The following is an 18,115-nucleotide window of genomic DNA, read 5'->3' as shown; positions in this document are numbered from 1 at the left end:
AAAGATCTCAGGTCAACGAGCTTCCTCAAACCCAATGAGCTCTAGCTACCAGCCCGGACTATTCAATATGTCTTCAGCCCATAAGCCACAGACAATCAAGTTTTCAGACGGATCGAGCCGACAAAGAGCTCGACAGCGGATATTGAGGCAATTGACAAAGACCAAGGGCTGGGAGCGCGATACAAGTCACCCCAGGCGGAGGGTACTAAGTGCACTTGTGGGGTTCCTAGAGTACAGGGAGAAGATGGAAGAAGCCGTTCGAAGGAAGAGAGATGGGTGGAACAAGTTGACTGTTAGACAGAAGGAGGTTTGTTGTAGCTTTTTTTCCACCAATTTTTCGTTTCCATATCGTCATCTTCATAGTGGGTTTTGGAGCCCATCGTGTTGTTTAACCGCACTTCTCGCCTGTCAGATTTACATCAAATGTAGATCATGGCTGGTTCTGTCTTTCAAGTCTACATCAATTAACCCGGAGCGCAAAGTCAGACATGACGTACTAGGGAGAAACCGAGATTGTGGAAAGACACTATCGAGATTATTTTCTGAAAATCCTATTTTATCTTTTTTTGTGTTCCTGGGCTAATATGCGTATCGTTGATCCCATCAGCTTATGTCTACAGTTCCCTACGGCGAGAAGCTGGAAAAGACATCCGCTCTCATTCGCGAGAACGACAACCTGGTGCAGAAAATCGTCGATCATGGGCTTTCATACTACGATCTGACATTTACCGAGCTCTTGTCCTTCAGATCTGCGCACAAGAACGACACCAGGTCTGTGGCGGACCACAGTTCAGTGATACAGTCTTTAAAGCACTTTATCCGCGACTGGTCCGCCGCGGGAAGCCATGAGAGAGATACGACCTTCCCGCAAATCCTCACTACCCTGGAATCACTCTATCCTGACCATGTAGGACGAGGGCAAAAGAAAGTCCTTGTTCCTGGCGCGGGGTTGGGGAGGTTATCGTACGAGATTGCTGCCATGGGGTTCCAAACTGTTGCGAATGAATACAGCTTTTATCAGAACCTAGCACAACTTTGGATACTTTCCCTCCCCAACACAACACAAAGGGAGTCCTTCAAGCTGTACCCATTCATTAACTGGTGGTCACACCAGCGTACAACCACCTCGCTGCTTCGCGGTGTCTCATTCCCGGACACGGAGCTGTCGGCTTTGGCACTCGAGAAACTCTGCCTGATCGACGGTGATTTCACGACTGCGTTTTACGCAGAGGCCAGTAGTTATGACGTTGTCGTGACACTGTTTTTCATCGATACGGCGCGTAACATTGTTGATTACCTAGACAAGATACACGCCGCTTTGAAACCCGGGGGAGTGTGGATCAACCTCGGACCGCTACTGTACGGGACGAGCCCGTGGTTAGAGCCGTCACTTGACGAAGTCTTGGCAATTGCGGAGAACATAGGGTTTGAATTAGTACCGACAGAGGAGAGGTGGGGGACGGACTCCTTTGCAGATGTGGAAGCTTGGAGGGGCAAGGTGAGGGGTGCGTTTGCGGGGTACGGTTGGGATCAAGACAGCCTTAGTCGCAACGCCTATTCGGCGCAGTTTTGGGTGGCGGTGAAGAAATAACTACTCTACATGCAGAGTAGGTAGCATGAAATAGATATCATATCAGTTTATATCACGACAGAAGGGAATGCTGGTTGAGTTTTTGTGGTTGTGATAGTTACCAAACCCACCTCCATAGGCATTCTTATCATGAAAAGTAGTCGGGCGAAGATTTGAATAGGAATCCATTGGATAACTAAGAAACAGATACCTATCTATAATACCTACTATCGTGAGAAGCCACGATAGTGGGAAAAGAGGCTCGTATTCCGAGGTTAATCCGGGCGTGGGGGTTGTCCGGTACGACGACTCAGATCAAAACCGAATACCTAACCGCCCAAAAGTGTATCCCTGTTGTGGCTAGGTTAAAAACACGTTTTTTGGAGAACGTAGTTTAGAACCCTCAGTTATCAAAAGATATAGGTACTCGCGCGGCCGAGTTTCGACTTAATCACATGACCTATGAGCAACGCAAAAACCTGTTAAATAGCGTCACGTGAGTAAGTCGAAACTCGGCCGCGCGAGTAGATCTTTGAATTAAAAGCTCCACTCGGCGTACACCATGCCTTACACACGTGCCAGGGATTCATCTAGTTCTCAAAGTGGAATCATCTATATCGTATTTCCCAAAAGGTGGCAGTGATGTTGCGAAAGTGACCGATAGATTGAGCTTTTCGAACTTTCTCCTGCAGCTCTAGTTTTGGAGAAAGGCATGAATGTATAGCTATCCGTTTAGGGAGGAAGAAACTCAGGGCCGAACCAGGACGAAAGAAAGAGAATGCCAGGGACCGGCCAATGCTCACAACCCATGCCCATATATTGTTAGGGGGATACGGGATCTTTACCGCCATGGGATCGCTAATCGAACATCGGTTACGATTCGACCTAGTTGCTTTGTGACGAACATCACCTGTTGTCACTCGGTTATCCTGAGGGTGAAGTTTTTCCGAAATGCCGTTATGAATGGAACATACATGGGAAAGAGAAAAGCCCCTTTAGAGAATCACAGATAAATTAGGTGTGTCTGTGGGAGAAGACACGTTTTCCACCCCCCTTCTCTTCATCCCCGCAGAGTTCGGGCAAGATTTTTTTAAATAAAATCATCAGCCGAGTGCTGGGCTGTGAAAGCAGCGACAGTAGTACCATAACAGTTTCACAAGGGCGCTTTAACTTACCCATGAGATAGAGAAAGTAACTCGTTGATGGATGGCGCATACAGGTTTAATCCCGCACACATGTGTCGTTATTAATATCAGTTTTCCGATCGATCGATCGATCGCATCTCCCTGAATAAATATGCACATAAAATGTCGCAAAAACGCCTGGCAAACATTGGTAACCTTGTGAGTTTTTAGTGGCCAGATATCAATTAGTTCAAGAGAGATGTTTGATTGGCTATACCGTAGAAATGTTTCAATACCAACTTCCTGATTTTTGAGCATATTTTTTATCGTCAATGGAGATAAGTAGGTTAATTGTAAACCTTTGTTTCTCCTCTTGAAAAAAAATTTGCACTTCCCCTCTTTCTTTCTTTCTTTCCTTCGGCCGCATCTTCCACTTCTCATCTCGTTTCGTTTCGGTTTTCTATTTCTTTTTTGCTTCCGTTGTACCTTTTTGGGGCCAGGCCGCTGTTGACGCTGCTAGTAATGACTGCAGGACCTTAGTTTCGCCAGTTCGCCAGTTCGCCCAGCTTCACTTTGGTAAGTACATATGTCGTCCTTTCATTCCCAGAATCTCACACGGTCCCTTTTTCTGCTTTATTGCATCCACTCTTCTATTCATTTCTACTCACCGCCTATGAAGACTTATAGTTAGTAGTTTGCAAGTTAGCTATCAATGCAGCCCTCCAGGGTTGGAATCTACCTGTTTTACCGCCTTTTCCACTCTAAAAATCGAACTCTGATTCCATATGTATTATCCTCATATAATAGAAACACGTGCTGGAAATTAAGATGAGACCGTTATCGAATTTTCGTATCTGGGGAAAGAGCCGGCATATTACATACAGGAGCCCAATTTCGAATGATTAAAGAAGTCTAAAAGACTAGTTGGCTTCGAGGGATATGGCCGTTATTGCGTTATCAATTGGATCGGACTTTTCTTTCTTAAGGGAAAGCCGAATTGATGCCCGCCCTAGATATCGACGCGGGACAGCCAGCCGGAATTGAGTGGAACTCTAGAGTATAAGTCATTAACAGGGTGCGGTCTGAGATAATTGGCCCCATTGGAAGCAATTTTTGATAACCCAAATACCAATAGCTTTAGGATTCGGAAGCTAGTGTTGAAACTCACCTTTTAGGTACGCGAGACTATGCCTGAAGTACGTGCATCTGCTTCGCTGCAACGCGCATCCTCGACCTGCATATGTGCCAATTGCTATTTATCCACGCATTCTACTTCGGTACTCGAGACCTGGGAACCCAAGCGAGCGAGAAAAAGAAAGAAAGGTTTTTCGGTTCTGGTTGTTTTTGGTACTTTTACGTTTCGTATATTTTTTGATTCGTTTCAACGGTTCTGTAGTGGGCGGCGGCCGGCAATCGCTCATCCCACTCTGTCAATGTTACTCGGTAGACGGCAGATGGATCTACAATTTTCTTTTTGTTAGCTAGAGTAGATGGTCAGGAGGCTAGCAGCGGCAGTCAAAAAACAAAATTCATAGTCAGTAAATAGGCCCCACGAGGCAGAAAAATGGAATAAACCCCACGCGCACAGTATAGCATATACGTACTTCGTGGGATGTGTACTGAGATCGAAATACTTGTAGCCAATAAGACTTACTTTGAAAACTCAAACATGGTGGGGAAATTTCAATCCTCAGTGATGATGATGTTCCCGAGGCTGGTACTTGTTACAATAAGCATTACGTTAGGCTAGTTAACAATGTAAGCCTCAAGCTTTGAGGGGGATCCACGTACGGTTTCATGTTGCTTTTTGATTTTCAGCTACTGTCGCATGCCGTGCATCTCGCAGTTAGCTAATCACAGGAAATCACTCGTTTTAAATATACGATCAATCACTTCGTGGCCAGGGCTCCATCATGTGCCTACGGAAGACTCGATTCATAAGACTTTGTAGATCATACCGTTCTAAATGGAACGGATAGTCCCTTATTGAGTGGGGGTCTTATAAAACATAGAACATAAGGAGTTAGTGAGTTTAAAGAAGAAAACAATTATTGGTAGATCATCCGTCTTTGCTCGTACCGGGAACCGAAAAGTTCGTTTAATGCACGTACCAGGGGATTTTAACATCCAGTCCTGTTCCCCACAAATATCATCACTTCCGTGTCATTTTGAGACCTGTCAGGTACGCAGATCTGCCGAATCCTAGCGTTAGACGACCGAACGCCTCAAAAATAGTAATAACGGGAAAGGTCCAGAAAGCCGCCGTCTTAAAAATGCTACCGGCGTTGGCAGAATAACGAATTCTGTCTCCGGTAGGCTTCTATGTACTCGTGATTGTAAAACGCTTCCGAATACGACTGGGTTTGCATGCCACCAAAAGACGTAGGTACACAATGCAATATTTCCCTATATGTGATCCGGCTGTGACCGGAAGCGTCTGATAAAAAGCACACGCACGCACGCACATGTACCTATCTTTTATATTAATGTTTTGAGAAGACATAGACTGGTAAACTAAAGACAGAGTTGGCAAACTGCAAATCGGCTTTGAGGATGAGATGAAGATACCGCCAAAACTCGAAAAGTTGGCTATCTCCGACTAGGGATTACCGTTCGAGTGATTGGTTGGATGGTATCGATCTGCATAAGAAGTTTCCCGTAGCAGTAATTTTGATCTAGCCAATTTTTTCGAGTTATGGCGGTATCAAGGTGAATTTATGTGGCGTTGTGGAATTAGATGTAGTCTAGTAGTACCTACACACGTTAAAGCTGCCAACTCTGCCAAGGATCATGTCTCAATCCTGTGGCTTGCGTGCAAGGCTCGCCTGATGTTACTATATCTTATGTTGGCAGCATTTAAGTAACAGCTTAAGGGATACGTATATCATGGCGTTGAATCGTGCGAGCAGCATGCTGCTCGTAGCGATTGGACCTAAAATCTGTCGTGCGGGCTGCGGAAACCCTAATAATTTGATGTTCGAACCACATACAGTTAGTGGCACCCATAGGCCAGATCAGATCCGATATCATATCGAAAACAAACATCTTTTGTATAATATTCTGATACATGATCTGATCGTGATCAGGGCATTTCACATGGCCAAGATGAGAACTCGGGATGCATTCTTATATATGACCGCAAAAAACCTCCTCAACTCACCAGTCATCAGCAAAGGAGGCCACTACCCAAATCTCTTATTTGATGACTATGCAGGGTGAGTCCGGTTGCTGATTCTTAGGAATCTCCAGAACATGTGTGCTATAGCTGATGATTGGTTGGCACTGAATCGGAATCGTGATTTCATCGATGATCTATCCGATGGAGGTGACACCAAAACTCACGAAGTCAACGTCTATTAGATACCCCATCTAGTCTTATCATTTGCTTATCCCAAGTGCATGTAGTGTAGGTACTGAGACGGTATTTAAGGGTCCACCATTCGATTCTTGGCGTTGGTACTAAGTTCTTTTGAAGATATAGTATATTCTCCCTCATAATGGTTATGTAGTAAAATTTCCATTGGCCATGGTTAGATCTGACCATTTAGAGAAGTTTATATTCTAATGCTGTGTTAGATTTCACCTAAATAACGACTTTAGGTGGCTTTCTTCCAAAATCCCAATAAGCCTCACTTGTAAATGACGCTTTTGCGGAGTATAGACTGGACTGCTGTTACTATGCCGCCGCCATCGCGTGGTGTAATGCATGAGACCGCTCGGTAGAGGTGGATAAGGTTACCTCGAGACCTCCTGTCTTGATGGAGAATCTACCTCGTTTTTAGCACCAATGGAACTTTACATCCAGGTTCTCGAGGTAACTTGAGGCGAAGGTAGTAGTGTCTATATCAAATAGCCTGATGGTCACGAACCCTTTGGATTATGATGCCTTATAGACTGACTATAATATAAGTGCTTCAAGGACTCAGGCTGCACTATAACGCGGAATACCTCTGTAGTGGATGTACATAGTACTTCGAGGGTGAAGTAAACAGGCGGCAGGTAGTGGGGCCATGGCCAAATGTTTGCAGTATAGTACAACCATGTGCACCTGTGTATGGATTTTTCTCCTTCACTTGGATAGTTCCCTCCTTCTCCACATGGCCACCGTTGCGGCCTTCCGTGGAAATTCGGCTTGCACCACACCATGTACTGGTAGTCGACCGGCGCCCCTCTCAACGAAACAACCACCTTCAGCGAGATCAGAAACGTTTGGCCGTATGGCATAGGTAGCCATTAAGCAACCCACTCCATATAGCAATACTTCCAAGTAACTCCAACGGGGGTCCTTTCACTGGTGGGAAAGCCGGTATATCGATCTAGCTCTTTTCTCCATGAGATCTTCCAGTTACAAACCCGAACCATCTTTGACATACGTCGAATATAAACTATCGAGGTTAGCGATAGTGTCATAAGCTGGACGAGATCCATGAAAGGGCTGAGGTAAGTACTCGACGATGCCACGACTCAGTTGTTGCACCGGTGTTCAAATATATGTCACTCATGTGTCGGGTCGTTCAGCGTCCCCCATGATTGCTAGGTTACCCGGTATCTTACTTGCCTCGAAGTGTGACCCGGCCCAGCCCAAGTCATTCGATTTCTAGACCTGATTCTTATGGCGCCCGCAATCTCCCTCGATTGACCCCAGGGCCCATGGACACGCAATTGATTGATTAATTGATTATTTCATTAATCCCAAATTTAGGACAATTCGTATTTTCCCTCACTATCGACCGGACATATCTAAAGGGAATCGGCTTTAACCCCTATTGTATTTTCAGCCAGAGGCTAGTTCTCACTCGTACTACGTATGTTCATATAGTCTCTCTTATTTATGCAAGCCTGATATATTGCGTTCTTCATATGAGACCGACTGGTTGGTTTGGAAGTGTTATCTTGATATGGGTCACAATTACCAGCGAAAGAAAGTAATTCAAATCATGGAGAGGCTCCGTATCGGACCAAATATTAAACCTGTAATTGGACACTTGTCGTATTATATTTTGAATTTAATCATGGAATATCACTCGACTGATATCAATCTATCTTTTGCCCTACTGTACCGTCCTAAGATGTAATCTAGTGCGCTACAGGTGGTCCAGGGGTTTTAAATCTTTTGAGGATGCCACCACACCTTCAGAACCTTCCTAACAAATACCACAACGATATAACCTGGTTGATATATTTCCCTAACACTAGACAGGCTCGATGGGGCCATAATCATTTAATGTTTACAGGTATTTCCCTACTATTCATCGCCCGCCTTTGTCGTCTGAAAATATAATCTCCGTGGTAGAATTCCCCTTCCACAGTCCTGGGGCCGGCAACGCAACCGGCCTCGGAACTGGCGCAGGTAATGGAGTGCCCGTCGCCGCTGGCCTATTCTGCAACGGCGGTGCTATAATCGGTGGTATCTGCTGCTGCGGGTGTGACTCTCGCGTCGGCCTCTGTGGTTGTAGCACAGGTGTTTGCGAGAGGCGTATAGCTTGCATTGCGTTCGTTATCTCACTAGGTAAAATCATCAGTTATCACTCGCCACTAAAAAGAAGGGGATTAAGGTGCACACACTCCTCAAACTGCCCTGCTTCCATTCTTCTCCCATATGTAAAACTTTTACATCCGTCTCTCCATCTTACCATTAGTTTGTTGAGGTCGTTGTAGAATTTCCGGCCGACATCAAGGTTGTTCATGATTTCGCGGTATCTTAGGTATGCGTTCTCAAGACCTTGTAGCGCCTTTTCTCGGTCCTTATTTACGTTTTCTCCTTTACGGCAAGCCAGGAACGAGCTGTTTGCCTCGCGTAATCGCTCTATTAAATCTTGTTGGGCTTCGGATTCTTCGGCTAGAAGGGAGCGCTCTGTTGAGTAGTGAGAGGATAGGCGTGACTCAAAAAGGGGCTCAAAGTGAGCAGGCTCGAGTTTGCAGAGAGGATTGGCACGTTCAAGGGAGGAAGCTTCGTTAAGAATTGCGGATGCTGAGGGGAGTTAGTTGAGCGACAGAGGTAGACATAAAAAACAGAGCGAATTACTAATGTCATCTGCTTTGGCCTTCTCACGAAGACTCTCAATTTTTCGACGTCTTCTAGACTCAAGTCTAGATACTTCGTTGAGGCATTGCCGTAACTTTCCAACTTCACGATCCATCTTTGGCGTGAGGGTAGCCCTTGCGGAGTTTGGCACAAAGTCTTGAAGGGCCCGCTATACATGGCAATTTAGTTAGCACATACTACACGGAACACACCAAGAGAAACTCACACTATCCCCTCCTCCCAATAACCTCAATAATCCCTCATTCTCTTCCATCTTATTCTTTACCACCCGGTCACTATTCTCCGCACTCTTCAATATCCCATTATACTCATCCACATGTGCCCAAAATCCCGCGCCTGCAGCCTTACTCGGCTCTCTAGACCATCGATCGGTCCCATGCTTCGCTCTGAGCTTATCATCCTCTTTTTCCTCGGCCTCCAGCATCTCTACCGCTTCTTGATATATCGCATGGTCGGTCGCCTTCAACTTTGCGATGTCGTCCATACTTCTTAACAGTGTGCCAATCCCCCCTTGTTGGTGCATCTCCTCCGCATGAGCAATGATACCCGGGGGAAGACCGAGTGGCTTTTCAAGGGCCTGGAGGGAACCAGGGAGGCCGAGAGATTGAAGCAGGTCATGAAGCCTCGTGGTCAGAGACGAGAGCTCTTCAATTAAAGAGGTATTGACTAGTCTGTCACGACGCTCCGCGTAGATGCTGGCCGCTACGTGAACAGCAAATGGTACGAGCTTCGCAAATAGCGGAGCACCATATGGGCCTCCTTCTACGAGTAACGTCTGAGATTCTGAGATTTCCTTTGGAATTTTGCTATTCACCATTGGCGCGCGTTGGATCTTTGTCAGTGCACTCGCCGGTGGGACTGGATTGAGATAAATCAAGTCGTTATCCTTCTCCGCGCCTTTCAGAGTGTCTGTAACTTTCTCTTTCAATCCCTGGAGATCACCCAGGACAATCTTATTGAGGTATCGTGCTTCTTTCAAAGCCTCGTTAACCGCATCCAGAGCATCCTTTAAGCGGGCGACCTCCTCTCCGTATTTGCTCTTCTCTAAGCAATCACACGCAGCCCTATACTGCGCTGCCGCAGCAAAGTGGTGGTGCTTGGCGCTCATATGGTGGATCCACTCGCTGGAGATACTTGAGCTCTTAATTGCGAGCTCCCCAGCCGCGTCATAGAAGTCGGATACTTTGGCGGCAAGCTTGGATACCAGACTGTCTTTATGCCCGTCGACGACGGCCTTAAGCCAGAAACATTCTTGTGCCTGGGCGAGCATGAGCTGTTCTACGCACTCGAGGGTAATGGGATCCATATCTTCTGGCGGAGTGGAGCGAAGCTCAGGCAGTACTGAGTCCTTGAGGTACGACATGACCCCAGCGGCCGCGCAGAAGTAATTACAAGCTACCTTGAGCCCATTTTGAGTATCACGAGGAGAAGAGGTGGCGAGCTGGGAGTAGAGAGACGCGAGATTATAGAGGATATTTGCGCGCTCAAATTGGAGATTATTTTGCGTCACTGGCGGCGGCAATCAGAAACAAACCCAGAGTTGCTCGTAAAACAAGCGGCAAAGGAAAAAAAAGAGGTTACCTACCAGGTTTATGGGTATTGTATCCTAAAGCTGGATACCATGCAAAGTCCGCTCCAATCTTCCATCCCACCACATCAGTGAGTGTTCTCAAGCAGCTAAATAACTTCCGAAAGACATACATCTATGGGGAATTTCCCACTGATCCATTGCAACTGGGCTGCGTAGCCCGATATCTTGGCTATACCACTAACGTGCGCTTCCTGAACATGGACGGCGTCGGTGCGTAGCTTATCGATTGCAGTGAGGTCCGCAGCGAACATGTCGGGGTGTTGATCATATTTTGTTGATATATACTGTTTGATCGCATCGGAAAGGCTAAGAAGTACAGACTTCCGAAAGGGTAACTGCGGGGGTCAGTAGAGGTTTAATCAGGCGTTTTGGAGGTGGAGATGAATGGTGGGGGAGGTACGTCGAGTATGTTTGAGCTAGTGGGAAAACCTGGTTAGTCTAGGTAGAATTAAGGCGGAAGCGGAGGTTCAGGCAGCTTACGAAGTCATTTCAACAGACGAAAGGTGTTAAACTGGAGGTAATATGAAGGGGACTCTTTGAATGGGAACACTCAGGGATATCAGCGAGGGCGAGAGGAGAGTCCCCGGTGGTGGGGTTGAACGAGATATGAAGACTCCAGTTGGGGTGCGCATGCGTAGTTGTAACAGGGCTCACTGGTGGAACGTGCACTGGGGTTGTAGCCAAGCAGGGGTACATACAACCAATGACGTGTTGTCGTTGCATGAAAGACCTAGCTGGGTACATGTACGTTCAACTCCACAAAAATTGTATTAGAGTACAGTATTTATTGCTTTCTGAAAACCACCATAGAAACCCTATTGTTCGTATTTAACTACACTAGGGTTGGTCCGGTGTTCGCACCGCGAAGAGTGATTGACAACCTACATGTAGATACGTGATACGTTTTTAACCTGGTCCCGTGTTAAACTTAATTGGTATTCAAATTTAGTTGTGAACAAATTCGGTTGTGATTATTGCCGAACCTTTTTGCCTCCAAAGTTTATGTGTAGGTTTTTAGTGCTGTTAATTGCCATACAACTCGTTTCTAGGTCTGACACAGTACTTGGTCAAATACATTACTGGTAACAATGATGGATCCATAACTTTATAAACGATTTGGTTGTAGATTTATAGATCATAGTTTAATTACGTTCCTTCCCTTAATTTATAGTTGTCTCTGCTGAAAACAGACCACCCCCTCCCTTAGAGAGTGTGCTGAGAGTTCGTTACATGTAGGCTTCCACCACTGTTCCGCTAGTTTTTCTCCTTCTTTGCTAACCTACATTTAGTAAATGTAGATAATACGTCTGGGTTTGGCACTAGTCAGGGATGATAATAGACCCTATTTAACGATTAGAAGGCCCAGATCGTCATCCTCAATGCGAAACAGGTGTTTTTACATGGGCTGGCTCGGAGTCAGTACGCGTTGGTCGAGGCCAACTTTAGAGAGCTCTACCGACCCTGATATACATGTGTCTACATGTAGTCTTTGTAGTTAGGCCCCTAATCTACTAACTAAAGAAAGGAAAACTTCCATAAAGATGAAGGTGCCGAATTTTGGCATGTACGACTTGTCTTGGCCTTGATCCAGCGGCCAAGTTTAAAACAAAAACCAGTAGATCTTACGGTCCCATGTCTAACTAGTCCATCTGTCAACCTACATGTAGTTGAATAAGGAATTCCACCACTGGGTTTTGGAATACGTACCCAAAAACTAGGAGTGCCATCCTTCTTCTAATATGTATATACATGTATGGAGGAACCACGGGTTCAAGAGGTCCCTTCACTGGCGGGGGAGGACCCTGGGGTTGGGGGGGGGGGGCGTCTCATGGGGTGATATACAATTAACTGGAAAGATCAAACAACTCGCGGTTGCGAGTCCCCTCCACTGCTAGTGTTATGTACTATTCGAGGGTCACGGTGGAGGACGGAAGTATGCTACCGACTCATTAGCGCTCATGGATTTTTAAGGGAATTAGAAAATTACCTACCATCAACCACTTCCTGTGGCCTAACAAGCTGAAGTGTCGCCCAGAGGGGCCGAGGTCGATAGTTTGAACCTCCCAGACTTGGTGGGAAAGTATACACTGTGTGACTGGGTAAAGGAGCAGAGCGGGATGCCTCTCCTTTTTGCTGCTTTGGACCTTGGAACACGGAATTTCCTTTTTTTTTTTCTTTTGCTCCGTTTTTTGAAACTTTGAACGGCACCCACGAACTCCTCGAGGGTCGTACTGACTCGTTCTTATGTGTGCCAAGACGGTGTCTAGTGCTAGATTTCCTTATGGATTACATGTATTTGATCAAAACCCACCTCTCACCAATCACTCACCTGTATCTGCTGTGGCGTTATCATTCCCTGCTATAAGCCTTTAGCATGCCAGTTTATCTCGCTATCGGTATATGAAAATGCGGCGAATATGGATAGATACATATATCGAGTGATATTTCATGAGTCAAGAGTATGGGCCGTGTCACGCTCCCCCAAAGGCTTAGCCTGACCAACACATCCCCTAACCCCCATACATCATCAATTCTATAGTTTCTTTTCTAAAGATTCGCAGTTGCTTCAACCCTGTAGCTATCTCTTTTTACTTACCTTTTCTCGGATTCTAACAATATCAATTAGTAAGATATCCTAAGGGAGTTGAGACCAAACGTCCGAGACATCCTTTCAGAAGGCGGATATATCTTTGATAAACGGCATCTTGATCGCTTGATTTAGTTGGCGGGTCCTGCCTTCGAATCTCGATTAATAGTTGATTTTGCCCAAGAGCTGAAGACATGACGGGGTACGAAGATAGGTATTTGTTCAACCTCTACAAGAACGCCTACTCTAGGCAGCTATCTAACATGCATTCAACGATATAAAACTATAAATGGCGCAAAGGTAAAATGAAGGAAGAAAAAGGAAAAGGAAAAAAAAGGTAGATATACCCCGCTACTCCGTTCCCACAAGCGCAGAACCCGCCTCCCCAGCTAGCTCCTCATGACCTCTTCTTCTTCAACTCCTGATTCAGCATCTTCACCCCCTCGTCCACCACCACACCCCCACCAACCCTACACTTATTCCACACCTCCCACTCCCACCTCACCACATCCACCTGCGTGCACAAATCCTTGACACATGCCCACTGCCCCACCCACAATATCCACTCCCACAACCTCCTCCCACCCGTCAGCCTCTCCAGCCCCCAACTCCCCTCCTCTCCCATCCTCGTCTCCCTCAACCACGCCGTCACCAGAAACCACCCAACCGCAAACACAACCCCAACCGAATACCCGCACGCCACCTGCGTCGGCGTATGGTAGCTCAAATACACCCGGCTCCCACTCACCGCCGCAGACCCCGCAACACACAAAATCGACAGAAGCACCTTCTGGTACCGCGGGAGATGGTGGCTCGCGCGGAGATGCAGCCACAGACTGAGGTACAAGGCGAAGAAGGCGACGAACTGGGCGTGCGAGGAGGGCATGCCGTAGCCTTTGCCGTACATCTCTAGAACACCACACACAGGTCAGAATATATATCCCCGAACGGGCAGACAGACAGAAAGGAATAGGGGAGCTACGCTTAGGGCGCTGCTGTTTAAAGCACCGCTTCAACACCCAGTTCAACGCCTCGCACGCCAGCTGCCCCGAAAGCATAAGCAGCACCTCCAGCTCCCGCTGCGCGACAGACAGCGTCGCGTACGAGACCATGAGTGCCTGGGGCACGAGCGCGAGCCATGCGCACAGGAGGGATGCTGGATCATCTGGATTCTAGCACATCCACGGCATTGTTAGCTAGCTATTTTTCTAGTATACAATAACAAAGGGAGACATACGTAGTATACATGTGTAAGGCTCAATGAAGCGAGCGGAGGTTCGAAATTGCTGTCCTCCATGGTGTGCTTCTTGGGGAGTATCGAACTGTAGATGCTGCGGGATTCGTGGTTTCTCTGGCAGGCCCGGGGTGTGCAGCTGCTTATATGCGCGCCTTGGCAGGATGATTGTCATGGATTCCACGTGGTAGGATTGGAACATGGGGTTGTCCTGCGCTACGACGGGCTGGGACAAGACAATTAATTGGGACAATGGGAGCGAGTTGCGATTGTGCGAGCGATAAAGAAATCGTTCGTGATCAGGTGGATTGTGGAGAAGAAGCTCTATTACTTCAGTATAATTACAGTCGATAATAGAGACTGGGAGATTTGGGCTCAAGCTAACTACAATTAAACCAGTAAAGTTGCCTTAATACAGCTGAACTCAACTAAAACCCTCGTAAGGACATCAAACACCAAATATCACGGACTTCTAAAAACTCATGAAACCTTCATTCAAACAGCACACATCACAATTGCGCCACATTTTCATAATAATGTACAGAGAGTAACTAGCTCACGCCTTACTGGAAGCTAAAAGATAAAAAGAAACGAAAAAAAAAAAGAAGAATAGCAAATAAAGAAGAAAAAAGAAGAAACCTAATACGCGTGAATCCGTGAAAAATTACTTTTTTCTTCCCTCAACCTTCACTAGGTACTACTTGTTGTAATCCAAACAAATCATTGCAGACATAAAAACCAGGTCAAGCACTATTAAGAAAACTAACTGCCAAGGAGGAGGACTGGCTACGAGTCGCTGACCCTGACTAGATCTGAACCTGTTCCACCTCGGTAGTTAAGCCTTCTAGCTTTTTCCTGGTAGATTTTACAAGTACATCTCTGCAAATCGCAACTTGTTAGCCACGACCACTACTACTGGCAAAGCAAGGGAAAAATGGAATACATACTCTCTATCTAGCAGTTCCCTCAGGACTCTCAACTTCTCCTCCCTGATACTCTCCGGCACATCGTCCTTACGGCCCACCAGCCCACTTCCCTTCCCGCCCTCTACCAGCGGCTTCAGCTCCCCCATCATCCCCGCCACCATCTCCTTACGCGCCGCGAGTGCAACCCTCCCCTCCCCAACAACCCTCCCCTCAATCTTCCCCACCTCCTTAAACCACTTCTTCTCCGCATCGCTCAGCCCAGTCTCGCTCTTGACAATGAGCAACTTCAGCACCTCATCCGCACGAGCCTGCAGCTCCTCCTGCCTCTTGAGATACCGCTCGAGTCGCTCGCGCACATCCTTACTCTGGATCTTAGCCAGCTGCTCATCGGCCCGGTGGATCGTCTCGATCTGCTTCCGGTACTCAATGCGCTGCAGCGCCGCACGGTCATACATCTCCTGCGCTGCCTCCATGATGCCGTCATACTCGAGCTTCAGTGTGTCCCTTGCTTTCCTCAAGAACTCGTTGCTCTCCGTCGAGAACATGACGGGGCTGCGGACCAGGCGCGGGTTCTGCTCCAGTGCTTGCTGGAGCAGCTGCGCCAGCTGGCTGCGTTGTCGGAACTGTACGGAGGGGTTATACGGCGGGAGCAGGATGTTCATCTTGCGCTGGGTGCTGGAGCTAAGTGCGTTGCTGCGCTGCGAGGTGGACGTGGACATGCGGAGCTGATCGGCTTTGGCGATGGTTTCGGAGGAGCGGGAGCCGGTGGCGAGGACTTCATCGAATTCGGCGGCGGCAACGCCCTTGAGTGTCGCTGCGACAAAGATGTAGCCTAGGTAAGCTTCGTAGATGACGACGCTGCCGGCGACGGGGTTGGGATGGAGGCTTTTGCCGCGGTTGTCGAGGACGACGCTGACGGTGCTCTGCGGGCTTTTTTCCAGCGTGAATGTCATAAAGTCGGGGTCCTCCTCATGATCGAGGACGGCAGAGAGTTTGCTGAGCCAGCCCTTCATGCTGAAAGAGACGACGCCGGAGTTATGATTGACGAACCAGACTTGCTCGCTGCGTGGGTCCGGGACGAATACGGGCCAGTTTGTGGTTGCATTATCTCTGCCAGCGTGGAGACCGAGATCGATACTCTCGAAGGCGGCGATGACCGGGAGGTCGGTGAGTTGTTCTTGGTGCCGCTTCTTCTTGTCGACCCATTTGGCGCGGAGGAGCTCAAATTCGAGACAGATATCGACCTTGCCGTTGGAATAGAGAATGCCAATGACGCCAAGGGAGCCAGCTTCCATGTGAAAGATGTCGCAGGCGTAGTGGTCGCCTGGGAATTCTACCGGCGGAGGTTGAAAGAGGAAGGGGCCTTGAAGGTGCGGTAGTATGTCCTCCTTTGAGCGCGCATCCAACCCTGGGCGTGTGAGGTATGTCTGATTCTTCTTCCACGGCGTGCTCTGTGATGCCCCAAAAGAGTTCTCAAGATTTGTTTCTTGGGTCAATACGTCGTTGATCCATTTGGTCTGCTGTCTCAATATGAGCTTTTCCTGCAGACTTGCGTCCTGGTCGACGGATTCCAGGTCTGCGGTGATGCTAAGGGATAATTTCTGGAGGTATTCCCGACTTGCCATCCAGCGTGACGGGACGAGCGGAGTAAGGGCGTAGATATCACCACCGCGCATAAGAATATATAGTGTGAACTGGCGCCAGCCTTCTGCACCTTCGCCGAAGCAGCAGGACGCAGGCTCCATCTCGGACTCGTCGGCGTAGAAACCGGTAGTGTAGCGAGCCCGCCCAGAGAGCAAATATAGGTCAATTTCTTGGTCGGCGATGTTGAAGGTGATATCGCGGCCGACCTTGAAGTCGTAGGATCTGTAGATACCTCATTAGCACCTTCAACCTAGGCTCGGGGGAGAAGAAAACTGACCTGATCATGCCATCTTTTGACAGTACTACCAGCGAAGCGTCGTCGACCCCCAGCGGATGCCATAGCGCGCGTACGATCGGGAAGGTTACTTTATTGTAGACGTTCTCGCCAACCTTATGGAACCTGCCTCTTAGTCAGTAAGTAGCCCAGAGCCTAGAACAGTGTGCAAACTTACGCAGGCACCCTCAACTTTGGGTTCTCCATCTTCGACAATCCTTCCGCGGGGAGCACACAAACCGCGAGCTCATTCTCACCGACAATCGCGAGGAACACACCATCTTTGCTGATCTCAAGCTGGCAGATGTCGAAATCCAGCTCTGGTAGATCCAACCTCTAGACCACCGACCTATTAGCCCTCCCATCCACTGCCAAAAACCAACAGCACTTCCCCCGCGAAGAATAAGAAAAACTGCGCACCTTGTACTCTCTGTACCCCTCCACACTCTGTTGCGCTGGCTGCCTGGCCTTCAGATCCTGCAAGTCTGCCACCCGCACCTCGTTACCCCGCGCCACAAAGATCTCGGTGCCTCTGCTCGCGATGGCCCTGCGTGGGCCTACTGTGGGGGCGTCGTCATTTGCTTCGCTGACAAGTGGGTATGACGTGGGCTTCTCTGGCGGCTTTGAGAAGAGGTCCCAGCCGGTGGAGGGTTTCGCGAGGAAGGGCAGGCTGGTGGACGTGATTGTTAATGTCATCGGATGGTCTGTCAGTGTGTACGGTGTGTGTCTGTCTGTCTATCGGTCTGCTATTTGAGTGTTCTCGACGCGTTGTGGGAGGGGTGGGTTGTGGTGGAGGCCTTGGGCGGTGGTGGGTTGACGCGCTGTTGGGGCGCTAGGAGGGGAGCGAGAGGTGTGACAAGAGATGATTGATGGTTGCAGTTGTCGCTAGCCTGAGACACGCAGCAGCGGAATGTTTGGTGGCCGCTGATAGGCCGGCCCTGCGCTGCAAACAGAATCTACGGACGAGAATATTATATGGGTTCTAGCTATTATATTAGGGTCACTTTCTTTTACTACACTGACTGGTTCACAGATCTCTTACAAAAGACAGTGGGACATTAATCGCTGAATTATTCTTTATGCTATTAACCTGCAAACGCCAGTAATGCTTTTGATAGT

General features: G+C 47.9%; 6 protein-coding genes across 6 annotated transcripts; 2 read left to right on the top strand and 4 right to left on the bottom strand.

The window, feature by feature from the left end:
* Positions 1-67: 67 nt before the first annotated feature.
* Positions 68-1,591, top strand: H6S33_009498 (uncharacterized protein; the record flags this gene model as incomplete). Its single annotated transcript, XM_044840900.1, has 2 exons — positions 68-307; positions 608-1,591. 2 exons carry the CDS (start codon positions 68-70, stop codon positions 1,589-1,591), a joined length of 1,224 nt encoding a protein of 407 aa, XP_044698313.1.
* Positions 1,592-5,799: 4,208 nt separating this feature from the next.
* On the top strand, positions 5,800-6,682 carry H6S33_009497 (uncharacterized protein; the record flags this gene model as incomplete). Its single annotated transcript, XM_044840899.1, has 5 exons — positions 5,800-5,909; positions 6,100-6,150; positions 6,295-6,329; positions 6,429-6,508; positions 6,605-6,682. 5 exons carry the CDS (start codon positions 5,800-5,802, stop codon positions 6,680-6,682), a joined length of 354 nt encoding a protein of 117 aa, XP_044698312.1.
* A 1,261-nt stretch (positions 6,683-7,943) lies between these two features.
* On the bottom strand, positions 7,944-10,582 carry H6S33_009496 (uncharacterized protein; the record flags this gene model as incomplete). The annotated part of the gene is made up of 6 exons (XM_044840898.1): positions 7,944-8,199; positions 8,260-8,665; positions 8,720-8,888; positions 8,946-10,249; positions 10,326-10,380; positions 10,442-10,582. 6 exons carry the CDS (start codon positions 10,580-10,582, stop codon positions 7,944-7,946), a joined length of 2,331 nt encoding a protein of 776 aa, XP_044698311.1.
* Positions 10,583-11,654: 1,072 nt separating this feature from the next.
* H6S33_009495 (uncharacterized protein) lies at positions 11,655-13,114 on the bottom strand (the record flags this gene model as incomplete). Its single annotated transcript, XM_044840896.1, has 12 exons — positions 11,655-11,673; positions 11,732-11,736; positions 11,792-11,807; positions 11,958-11,971; positions 12,039-12,065; positions 12,237-12,269; positions 12,323-12,342; positions 12,568-12,594; positions 12,661-12,690; positions 12,761-12,841; positions 12,928-12,940; positions 13,031-13,114. 12 exons carry the CDS (start codon positions 13,112-13,114, stop codon positions 11,655-11,657), a joined length of 369 nt encoding a protein of 122 aa, XP_044698310.1.
* Positions 13,115-13,315: 201 nt separating this feature from the next.
* H6S33_009494 (uncharacterized protein) lies at positions 13,316-14,215 on the bottom strand (the record flags this gene model as incomplete). The annotated part of the gene is made up of 3 exons (XM_044840895.1): positions 13,316-13,827; positions 13,901-14,090; positions 14,156-14,215. 3 exons carry the CDS (start codon positions 14,213-14,215, stop codon positions 13,316-13,318), a joined length of 762 nt encoding a protein of 253 aa, XP_044698309.1.
* A 743-nt stretch (positions 14,216-14,958) lies between these two features.
* H6S33_009493 (uncharacterized protein) lies at positions 14,959-17,692 on the bottom strand (the record flags this gene model as incomplete). Its single annotated transcript, XM_044840894.1, has 5 exons — positions 14,959-15,031; positions 15,100-16,944; positions 17,000-17,122; positions 17,175-17,332; positions 17,417-17,692. The coding sequence occupies 5 exons, from the start codon at positions 17,690-17,692 to the stop codon at positions 14,959-14,961; spliced, it is 2,475 nt and encodes an 824-aa protein (XP_044698308.1).
* Positions 17,693-18,115: the final 423 nt, after the last annotated feature.

This window comes from Morchella sextelata (assembly GCF_020137385.1).
Source record: "Morchella sextelata strain SCLS chromosome Unknown scls_3, whole genome shotgun sequence".
NCBI classification, from domain to species: Eukaryota; Fungi; Ascomycota; class Pezizomycetes; order Pezizales; family Morchellaceae; genus Morchella; species Morchella sextelata.
This window is presented reverse-complemented; position numbering and strand designations above follow the sequence as displayed.